Source organism: Sipha flava, unplaced genomic scaffold (genome assembly GCF_003268045.1).
Source record: "Sipha flava isolate LNK unplaced genomic scaffold, YSA_version1 255_pilon_pilon, whole genome shotgun sequence".
NCBI classification, from domain to species: Eukaryota; Metazoa; Arthropoda; class Insecta; order Hemiptera; family Aphididae; genus Sipha; species Sipha flava.
Genome location: NW_020272908.1, coordinates 704,606 through 717,467, shown reverse-complemented (window position 1 = coordinate 717,467; position 12,862 = coordinate 704,606). Strand labels below are relative to the sequence as shown.

At 31.6% G+C, this 12,862-nt stretch overlaps 1 protein-coding gene across 1 annotated transcript in view; it reads right to left on the bottom strand.

Moving 5' to 3' along the window:
- Positions 1–12,862, bottom strand: part of LOC112684690 (transmembrane and TPR repeat-containing protein CG4341-like) — a 311,792-nt gene that overhangs the window by 26,471 nt on the left and 272,459 nt on the right. The window contains exon 8 of the mRNA XM_025556330.1: positions 3,862–4,106. Within this exon, the coding sequence (XP_025412115.1) occupies positions 3,862–4,106 (245 nt within the window). The remainder of the gene's footprint in view (positions 1–3,861; positions 4,107–12,862) is intronic.

Here is a 12,862-nt window from a genome sequence, read left to right as displayed (position 1 = left end):
CCTATAAATAAATTAATAGGTGGATACATTAACTGGTCACAAGTTGATTGTCATTGTTGATTGTTATCATTTTTACAATAATGATAACACACAATTTTTAAAAATTTCGCCATATTTGTATTTATCGATTTATGAATTATTAATTTTTTTTTTAAATATGCTCTATTTGAAATATATTTTTCTTGTTCTATAATATTTATTACAATATACGTGCTAGTCTGCGTTTCAATAATAACTTTTAAAAAGGCAAAAATATTTGGATGGGGAGAATAAAATTTTGTAGAAAATGAAGCGTGAAAAGCTTCACACGTATTAGTACGTTCACAACTTATTGAATTGGACGCCCACAGTTTCGGAGGAAATGTAGAATTAGATAATATACATATAAGTTTTAATAAGATAATCAGTGAATTTGGTTGGATTTGAATTAATTGGTTGAATCGTCATTATTTCTTCTACAAACACATTCTCCACTTCTTCGTGTGAAAAAAGTGATAAACCAAAAATTAAATGTAGCCATTTTCCTACTTCAGAATTAGGGGTTTTATACTCTGTTTGTAGTCCACAACTTTGAATATTCCTCCGCCAAGCTTGTGATAAATGAAATCGACACTCCACTAGAAGTATTGAAGGCCAGACTTGTTTAACTGCAAAATGTATACCTTGTTCGAAATCGGCAACGACTGTTTTTGGATTAAAATCAAGATTGAATGTTGCACATTTATTAATTAAAACTCGAAATAAATATTCGTATGTACTTGATAGTTTATTTGGCAGTAAAAAAAATATAAGTGGAATATAGTGCCCATTTTTCAAACCATGTATCGTAAAAAGTTGGTAAAAATATTTAGAACAAAATTCAAATGTTCCATCAACAAATATTTTATCACAACTACATAAAAATTGTAAATTTGATTTTGTAGAAAAACATATTATATTCAACATATTCTTGTTTATAAGCAATCAATTCTCACCCTTGTGTGTATTCGTATTCAAATCATTTAAAGCTGTATGCACTTCGATAGCATTTTTCGGTAAAGGTGGTAGCGTTTTTCTACGAGTACGATAAACGCTTTGTCGTATAAAATGCACATCGTTTATTGTCAAATCTAACGCACTTGATTGCATTTCATTCCGAATAAATTTTAGTGATCGTGTTATAACTTGGTCTGTTGCTTTTCTTTTTAATGAATTAGCAACAATTTGTCTATTAATATTTGAACTTGCTTCGTGGTTATGGTCAAAATTAGATTTTAAAAGCACCGTTTCACTTACATCCCATAAAAAATTTAAAGTACACGATTTAATTGTACATCTCCATTTTATTCAATTTTTTGAGATAGTACATTTTCGAAACTTAATCTTATCAAGAACTAATAACGGTTTACTTTTTTTCACTAAAAGCTTATGTAAACCGATCCATATTGTAACGTCAAACAACTCAAACTAATACTAAATGACTAACAAGACATAAGTATTGGGTACCTATCAATATGATTATATTTATATTGGGTATCATCAATGTGTTCTTCTATCTACAGTATATATTGTGTGTAATGAAACAATTAGGCTGATAAAATATATCCGATAATAATGAAAACTTGTTTTCGTCCATCACTCAAATGCATACTTCCGTGATCAAAATATGTGCATAATAATAATAACGTTTCATAGAATTCCCTATATTAATATATATATATATATATATATATATATATAATAATACACTGTTATAAAATATACAAAGCATAAATAAGTATTAAAGCATAAAGCATAAAGTAATATGATTTTGAGTTTATGGTAATCATAATATTTGTATTTTGCAGGTTTTAACAATAATAATAATTTTTTAAATATTAATTTTAGCATAGCAATTAGAATAATATAATTTGAATACAAGCGCAATTGGTATATTGACCGTAAAGTATAAAGAGCGCAATTGGTACACTCCCTAAAATATATGCAGCGCAATTAGTATATGACCCTAGTATAAAAATTTTGTTTTAGGCGCAATTGGTCCATGCTCTAACTACCATCCAAGAGGTAAAATAAGATTTTTTGAGAAGTAAAGACTAAATTAATTTTTTTAATTTTTTTTTTTTTTTTGTTCTTATTGCATATTAATTTTATAATGTATAACTTTTTATTATAATTATTGTTATTATTTTTATAATCTTCAAATTATATTTATATAGTGTACCTACTGTCAATTATCTTCTGCGAAGCAAACCTTTTTTACATTAGTACGAACGAAAAATAAAAGAATTAAATGTTTCTTTACATAATATATATATCCATCGTTGCTGTTCTATAAATCGATGTAATTGGATTGCGATAACCGATAACCAAATAATGTAAGTTTTACGTTAGAACTGGCACTAATGCTTTTTTTAGAGGGTAGGGGTATTTACTAATATCTTATCCGGTTTGCGAGTAATAGTCTCGAAAATGTTGGGAACCGCTGATAACAATATTTATATTGTTGTACCGTTAGCGATTACAGAACAGTTTTATGTAACATTAGTTTGAGCTAGAACATATTACGTATAAAGTCTTAAAAATATTATGGGTTTTGGTTATTTACAGTAAAAAAAAAAAAAATAATAATAATATTGCGACCAACGGTTAAGTGATTTGAAATAATGTGTTTCCTCCCATGTTTATGTTTATATAATTTTTGTTTTTTTTGAAGGGAAGAGGAGGATCCGCTCAAAATGTTTAAAAAAATCGTTATACAGCACTAACCATAAAAGGATTTGTGCGTTAAAGTTTTTAATAATTGTTCACACCGTAAAATAAAGCTCTATAGGTACTGATAGGATTTGATGAATCTACATAATAATACGTATTCATACTTTCTTTTTCGAATACTTCCAGATTTGTTAATTTGTGTGCTAATGATTAAGATACCCATTACATAATAATACAACGTTCTATTTTCGCAGAGTGTTTTAGTTAGTGTTTGAAAATTTTATAAAATTTAAATGTGTGAGATATTTCAGTATTATAATATACATTTTTTAATAAGTTTTATTTTTATGTTAAATTATCATAAATTACCTTCAAAATTTTATAATATTAAGGAAATCAATGATTATACTCAGAACTTTTAGATTGTACGAGTATAACTAATAATTAATAAATAACAATCATGAACATTTATATTAGAAAAAAATTCAATGTTTCTCTTTTTTGTGAAATATTTCACAAAAATATTTCTTACTTCAAGCATTAGTTATAATAATATGTTTACATGACATGTTTATGAATTAATTAATTTATTTATGAACATATATATTTTCATTGATATTTTTTGAACACTACTTATTTATTATACTGGTCCACTGTACCACTGTATTATATTTCACAGGTTGTTCGCGAAATCATCTACCGATTTTTATTTTATTTCTTCATTGCACGTTGGCGACTAGGTCATCACAAAAGAAACTGCTTTTCAACGTTGAAAATTTGATCTTGTTTCTTTTTTTTTCAGTCGTATCTCTTTTGTCATTATTTTTTTATTTTTATCATCCGAATAGAGGAAGTTAAATGAGTAGGAAACGTCAGCATGCGTTACTAAATGTTTCCATAAAATAAATTTTTATAACACCAAAAATATTATAATGAGTAGACATCAAATTATATCTCTTTCTAAGTTTTTTTTTTTTGTGCACCTACCATAGAATAGTTTTTATCACGTACACGTGACTAATCGTCTGTCGACGATTTTTATTTGATAAAATTCTGTAAACCTATCAAAGCGAAAACATTTTAATCCATTCATGGAAATATTATAAACCATGCACATCTGAGGGTTAAGCTCAAAAAAAAAAAAAGTAATATAATACCGCGAATACTTACTCGAGGGTTATAGTACGGTGGCAGTACTGTGACTGCGTGCTTATAAGCTTGTACCGCATCCAAAAACCGACCCCGATCGGCGTGCAGTTTGCCCAGCGTAACTAACGCTGATACTCTACTGGTCTCGTGGTTCACAGGGTCCTTAGAAAGCGAGCCGTCTAGGGAGGCACATAATTTCAACACAGATTCCGCTTCTTCGCAACGGCCCATCGTGGCCAACAACTGTCCCATGTTTAGGTATGCCACTGTGAAAGTCAAGAAAGAAAAAAATGAAACGTTATCGAATAAAACACGACACAATGTAATGACAATGGTATCAGGTATTATGTGGTTGAAACCGTCCGGCAAACGAATATAGCTAATATTGGCATATATCAAGAGGGGTAAAACGATTCTTCACCTTAGTGGGCTTGGAAATAGTATATATTTATTTTTGTGGGATGAAGAACGTATTTCAAAATAATCGAGTGTAGCTGTTGATTTCAGGACTACCTTAGTAAATATCAAACAGAGAACGTCGAAATCATTGAAAACCAATGGTTGATGGTTGTTGCTACAATTCTATTACGCGTTAAACTATTTACTTTTATTTACACTTATATAATATATAATATTATAAAATATTATTGTAATTACATATAGCACAATAATATACTCACGGCGGTTGCGAATTCATCAGGATATTGTTGTATAACGGGTGTAGAAAATAAAATCATATTTATGCATATTGTTATGATCAAGGTACGGATCGATTCAATTTGACGGCGGTGACATGTCAAAGATTAGGTTGCACATGATCGCGACGTGAAACAATTTTCATTTTGAAACCCAAACACGCTGTTTAAAGTAATAAGTGATTGTTCTCATATATATACAATTTGAACGTAACTAATAAACGGTTGACTGCCGTTAAAATATTAATCAATTATTTAAACATAAATATTTGAACAATTATGGATAAGGTCATATTGGGAGCATTGCAATTTTATTTTTAATGTTAAAAATATTTCAATAAATTTCAATCCCTTTTTATCGAAAATATTCACATTAAAATACTACTTCTCTATGCCATTGATTTCGAGCACCGGACTGGAAACGAATTGAACCACAGTTGATTTGCGTACGTGAAATGTTAAGCGAACTTATATTATCGTAGTAGTTGTATAAAAAGATTTTGTATTATAATTTTTTACTTAGTTTTGTTTTGTTTCCATTCGAAATACCACACAGAAGCCTGAATCGTCATTTTAGCTTGCATAATCCCATTTTTCTTATTATTATGAAAATTCTTGTTTTATTATCAAAATAACTTTATCAACCACTTTAACTAAATAAATTTATATTTTATTGGATAAAATTATATATATATTTACGTCAGGTGCGATATGATCTCAAAGATGGCATCGGAAATGTTTATACAATAAATTTACACGTGTTAGTTTTATTTATCGTGCCGTGGATGTGACCAAAATAACTTATTATTTTATTATTTTTAATACACAATAGACGTTAAATATATAGGTTGAAATAAATACATTTAAATGTATGTACTACTAAAGTTAATTACTCAAGTAGAAAACATTTTTTTTAAATAGTTTACATTTTTAGTTTCTAAAGATTTATTGTCCATAAATACACTGATGTTTAATATAACTTGTCAGCTTTAATGTTAACTAAGCTAAAATGGCGATTAATATATATATATAATTTAAATAATAATAATTAATAATAATTTATAAACATATATGTAATTCAAATAATTATAATTAAGAATAATTTGTTTAAATATAAAAATGTAAACATTTATATTTAATAATAACATATGAATAATATTATACATATATCCATAAATGGTACATTGTTTAATTTAACTTATATATGTGTTTTTTTTCTAGAATTGACCCTTTATGAATTTAAAAAAATGCATCCCCATTTAATAACGGAAACCTGCGAAAATTGGACAATATTTTGGTGATCAAGCATGTTGGCTATTGAGAGGTTTCACTGCATAATGTATTAATAATATTGCGTACAGTCATAGTACAATACGGTCAAATTACTGGCTACGCGTCACCGGTCAATAAATTATACGCTGGCCATACGCTGGACGACGATTGACATTTAGTTTGGCGTGTGAAAAGCACTTCAGAAGTTCGAACAATATAATAACTTAACAGAAATATATTTTAATGGAACACGAGTCTGTTTTATAACAATTTAGTGTAGGAATCAGTAAACTTTTTGTAGAAAAGAACTGTTATCTTCAAAAAGTTACAAAACCATAGTATCCATAGAGCATTGGTTGTTCAAAATATTTATTTATTTATTTTTTTTTAGTCGTATATACGATTTTTATAATGGAAAAAAATCTGTTAATGTGGGGTAACGAAAAGATACGTTGGGCAGTTTTACGTTGTGATCACGCACTAAATGTCGAGTTTGGTTACATCGTGGTGAATCGACTTATTCGGTCATATGAAGATTTAAAATACATAAATTTTAAGATTTAAAGTCTCTTTCGATGGCGTCAGTGAAAGAAAAAAAAATTGAAACACCGAAACGTGTACTATTAAAGAGCGTCAAAGAGAGTTTTAAGAAAACTATGTAACTTTTTCGAAACAATAGTTCTATCATTCGAATAATTTAAATAAAATATGATTGACCGTATAAAAAAGTAAATCGAACAATAAAATCGACAATCATGAATAACTTATGAACTTAAGTTATAATCAGAAAACAAAAAGAAACAACATAATATTCCAGAATATTATTTGTTAGAGTATTAAAGGGTAACTTGTTTTCAAGAAAAACGTATTTTTCACGACAACATTATATGAAAATACATAGTTCACATCCGCGACGTGTAGCTATGAATATTGAACTGTGCGTGCTGGTTATTGGTCTTTATTCACCAAACGTTCCATAACGTACAACATACAAAGTTGGTATTAAGATAAGGTACACGAACCATATGTAACTTATAGCTCGAAGCATTTTATTGTTATCGTTACAATTACATTATGCCGATCGCTACTTTATATTTTTACTTTATGTCCGATAGGAACTCGTAAGTTCGAAACATAAAACAGTAGCTCAATACGTTACTTTAACAAATATTAAGTACTCACAGTTTAGTCGATTAATTTTTTAGTGGAGGATTCGTTGTGTTGTTGTTGTTGCTATTGTTTGCACAATGTCGACAGCATCGAAAAGAAAACGCGTGTTGGCTCAATTTATTGTTAGTTTTTTTTTTCTTTTTACAGCGATTTGAAACCATTTTAATTGCTTATTTAAGTGCGTGTATGTGAGTGTGTGTGTGTGTAAATAACTATTTGAGTGTTAACGTGTCCTGTTGATTAAATCGACAGTTGTTTCGGTCAGGATATAAAAACAAAGGTTCATCGTAAACTGCTGCGCCGTGCAGAATCGCCAGGGGTGAAAATAATTAACTAGAGCCTCGTGCCACCACGGCTAACCAAATTTTACATTTTATCACTACGAGGGCAATAAGTGTCCTTTTCGACTTCCGCTTACCCTCTGAACACTATTATGATTGTAATTATTATCATTACATAATATGTGTTTAGGATAGGATACTTTTTTATTCGAATGTTATGCCGATGTAATACAGAAAATAATAATTTCGGGGACTTATTGCAATCAAGAACGATAAAAATCTTAAAATATTAGCGAAACGTAATATTTTATCGTAAAATTTTAATTTGATAGCCTAAAAACATAATCTTTGTATCATTTAAGAGTTACGTTAGAATAATCTTACATTTTATTTTTCGAAAATATGTACACAAGCGTTTTATTACGTTCGATAACCACTCGAAGGACATTATTATTTCGTATCTCACTAGCACCGTCGTTTTCCGATTATGATATTTTACAATTGATTTCTAAACGGTTTTTAATCAATATATACCAGAGTGAGCGGTGAAGATTGTTTAAAGTCGTCTTATATTTTAAAGTAAAACTTTAAAATTTGAAATATCTCCTCAAATCTAATAATGTTTACATCTTATTGGTGCTGAACACCATGGTGTATAAAATCATCAATATATTTTGCTGAAAATAGTGGATGACGATTGCAATAGTCACACACACTCTGTTTCGTGAGTTACATTATTTTTGTATACAATAATTAAAAATATATTCGAAAAAAAATGCAGCACATTGCTACGTTTTATGTACCACATGGGTGATTAGTGATAATAATAATAATAATAATAATAATAACATAACAATACGCCGCCAGAATAGAAGCATACAATGAGAGAAATGAAAAGAGATCGATCGTCGTCATTCATAATGCTCGGTCAAAATATCGATCGGCTGTTTTCGCCTATCACTCACATGTAATTAATTATAAGTAATCATATTTTCTTCGTCATGGAAATTAAAATATACGTAAAAAAGAGTGATTCAGAGGGTCGCGATATATATGCGGACCTGAACTTAATAAGCGTGGGGTTGTATTTAGCAATAGCATCACGTGAAATATAAGATTCGAAACGTTTCAACAGTATTATTATTATTATTATTACTATTATTATTATTATTATTAACACTAAACTGTTATCCTGATTTTCACTTACGTAACTAATATCATCGGGTCATATATGACTCAACATTTTAACAGCTCATAACTTTTAAAGTTTTCATTTGCTCAGTAAATTTTTTTTTAAATTTTTTTGAATTAGATTTTCAAATGATAATTTTCAACATAATAACACAGTTTTCTGTACTTAAATGTTACGATCAATAATTACAAGATGCGTTGTTGCACAAGTCGATCTGAATAAAAACCACGGACGGAGAACAAATGTTATGATACCATGACGGTCATTGTTTGTATATAAAACTAACAATTATTATTTTAATTCGTGTTGGATTTATTTTTTTTTCATCCTAGACGTATAGAGGAGTTGATAATTATGCGTTTTGAGAAATTATTCAGAAAATCTCAAAAGGATGAAACACCTCGATCCCGTACGCAAGGCTAACCTAAAATAGTGTATTAATGAAGTCTAACTCGGATTACGAAGAATGGTTTCAATATAAAAAAAAATAAATAAAATTATAAAAAAAAGGCGAAAAACAAATATCTAACTTTTTTTTATTGTTATTAAAACTACGGGAATTTAATCGAAAAACCGCGCTATATAAAAAAAAAAAAACTTTCGCCCGGAGGAGTTTAAAATTCGATTACTGCCGTCGGGGCGGTAGGAGAGAAAAAAAAAGATAAAAAGAACTGCGGTTTTCATTAACCTTTATGAACCGAAAGATAAAATAATTTGCGGCAACATTACTGTTTCGGGGAAAACGAATATAGCTTTAACTTTCCTTATTATTATTATTATTATTATACGAGTTGTTAATGGTGTTGGTCGGGGCTTAAACAACCGTTAGTCGGATAATAGTGTACGGTACTCGCACACGAGTCACCATAAATAACGGAAATAATCCGTACCGAATGTCCGTTTTATTTTTTTCGCTTTCATCTCTAAAACTAAGATAATGTAATGTGTAGGTTGGATCCGGGTAACGTTATTCGGACCCTGTACGAACGATGTTAACGCACAAGGTGGCATAGGACCTAACGGGTCTAGGACGTTTGATCAAAGGTGAAAATGCACTTAAAATAAGCAGCTGCCCAAGAAACCTAATGTCTTTTTTGTTTGGTTTTTGTTGTTATTGTAATATATTGAATTGCTATTTTCATCCACACATGTTCGGCTTATTTAAAAAACGTACACAGCCTCCCTTTAAGGTAGTCCTTAGATAAATGACGTCCGGGATGAGCGCTCTCAGATAAGACATCACGTGCTGAGCGTAACTTGAATACTTTGAGTAATGTTAGACCACGGTGGTTCTAATTGTTCCTCCCGAAAACCTATCATGTCCAATTCGGTTTTACCGAATAAAAAGTCATAATAAGATAAGAATCTATAGGAAACGATGGTTTCTGGGTAATTTTTGGGTTGTTCATCAATTGCAGTTTAGAGTTGTGTAAGAAAAATACGTTCGTCACGACTCACCAAAAGTTAGACCTTTTTGAGTGAACGGACGGTTCAGTACCAAAACACTTAACGGTTATATGCGGCCCCGGCCGCCGGGCCAAAACCGATTGTATACACATGTAGACACGTATATATGGTGTGTATATGCATTGCATATGTGTGTGTATGTGTAAGTTTATGCATAAACGGTACACCAGTACGCGCGTATAATAGTTTTGATTAATTCACGGCCGCGGCCAAGACTCGCGTGCCAAAAGGTTTTAATCGCGTGCGCTCGTTGTTCGCTCTTGCAGGACCAGAGAGGCAGACGATCACGGCCCGAGCTGTGTACGCTGTGGTGTACATGCCGATAGTCGATTTATCGTCTTAAAACCGTCTGGTTTGCCGTATCGTGAGCAGCTGTCGAACAACAGTTTCTCTCGAACAGGAGTGCGTGCGACACATCATCGTAACGGCGCCGAGGTCACAAAAAGTTTTATGGTGCCTTAACGCGGTCTAACGAAGCGATCCGTTCAACGCGTTTCGAAAATCATACCAATCAATATTACATTATACGTAGTCATTGTAAACTGTAATATTGTTGCGTCCCAAAACGGACGCGGAACAAAACCTCGGCACAGTTTTTCAAAAGCAGGTGCTTTTAAGAGTTCTCGGACAAGTGCACCACGCGGGTTATCGTATCACTTAACGGCGGGCATTAACAACCGAAATCGAAAACTGACGCTCGTAAATGTTCGTGGGTAACACGTAACGCGTACGTACTGTTGAAAATGTCCAAGCGAATAAAACGCTACACTCGTCGTGTTCTACGCGTTTCGTTCGTATTTGATCTTGACGCGTCTGCGGACGGTCAAAAAATTCAGTCGCGTCAAGTCGTGCGCTGAGTAACGTCATTTGGAAGCTTTCGCTAGTGTGAGCTGCGAACGCACACGATTAATTTTAAATACATCCGTTCGGACCAAAATGAAGACTAAAATGTCAATGAATCGCGTCCAAACCGATAGCGAATTGCTTTCGAAGCTCCCCGATCGAAAGCAACCGAAGGCACACGCACCGTTCGCGTTCGTTCTGTCGCGCTGTCCAAACCAAGACCAAAAACATCGAACAAGGCCGTCACGTGTGCCTCCGTCGGTCGTCTTGACATGACTCTAAACGAACGGCAACAGACGTATTTAGGTTAAAAGATTTCGACGTGTACCCGATTTGTTTTGTGCCCACGTTTCGTTCCACGATTCATTCCCACAGCATCTCCTACACGTCGGACGTTTCGTAATCATCGCGACATCAAGTGCATCCACCACTACGCAGATGTTTTGGAAACCACTGTCCTTTCAGCACACGTTTTGCGATTCCACCACGTAGAGTATTCCGCACGCACCGGGATACCGCCACGGCAACGCCAGTTAAGAGATGCGTCTCGCCCGCAATCATCTCCGAAATCCGTTAACAGATTTACAACTGCGTCCCGAATTCACGCCGTCTTCATCGGGCACCACCGTTTATGGTACGGTTCGATCCTGTTGTCAACGAGTCTGGAACAAACCCTTTTCGCACGTCATCCGACTGCGATGGACAGTTTCGATCGATCGAGTTTGCGAATACGTTCAACGATAACATCGTCCAAATAACGTTACTCATTAGGCGATTTATTAGAAAACGTATCGGTTATGCATTGTTTTCGTCCGACTCTACCCCCGCGGCGTGGTTAGGTTATTGTTTTTCAATGTTTATAGTATTGAACTTTGTGGAAATTGTCAACGTTATATACACTCGACGACGCTCAAGGGTGAGATGAAAAACCAACAAACCCACGGAGTAAACAAAGTTAAAATTCACTTGTCGCGTCGTAAAAGTAATTTTTTTTTTTTACTTTTTTCCACTATTATTGTTCGATTCATTTTTAAGTCGGTCCGCGACTGCACGCTACAAGAATAATAATAAATATATTCTGCTAATTCAACGCGAAATGCCCTAAGACTTATTTTTTTCTTTCAATTACCTACTAATTAAAGGAAAATAAAGTTTTAATCTAATAACTGAACTCGGAGTTCGCGTAGGCGAACGCGAATAAATTATTTTTAATTTCGTATCATTATTGAAAACGACTTTCCATTAACATTTTTTTGAAAACACGTAAACACAAATAAAAATGCATTGCCTTTAATGACTTTTTAATAATAAGAAAAATGCTTTTAAAACAACCATTTGTCAGTATAAAGTTTAAGTTATTAATGCATTTTTATTTTAATGAATTCCAATTAAAATATTTTAAATTATTAAAAGGGAATGAATGGTTGAAAACAAATCGACATTTAAAATTTGTAATTAATCAACATCATCGATGAATATATATATTATTACTATTATATGTTTTATATTAAAAAAAAAAAAAAAATTAAAAATCCAAATTATTTAAAATTGAGGCGATACAATTAAAAGTGAAATAAAAGAATATAACGAAAAAAAAAAATCTAATAAAAAGAAATCCAATTATGTTATCAATCGGAACATTCATTATGATACATTGGCTTTTAACTACCCTTCGGCGGCTACGAACCGATAAGAACAAAAAAAAAAAAAAAAAATAAAAAAGAACAAGAAACGGTAGCGGATAGTGCACTCCCTCGTCGCCGCTATGGAGTTGTATACATAAAGGAGGGATTCTTTCTTGAGTCTGTTGTTTCTTTGAAAATAATTCAAAACGTCGATGCGAAAATTAATTAATTTCTAAGCGAGTACATTACGCGCGAACACGGAATCGTTCGGTATAATAATGATAAAATAATAATAGGTAATAATATGACTATTATTATTGTTATAACTTTAGTTAAAATATATACTGTTGCAACTATTACAAATAATAAAAAGTAATATTAAAATTATTATTTTTATTGTTAGTTTTTTTTTTTTTATATTTATCGATATCGGAATTAATTCACATCTCGTCGTCCGGAAAACCCATCTGTGCACAA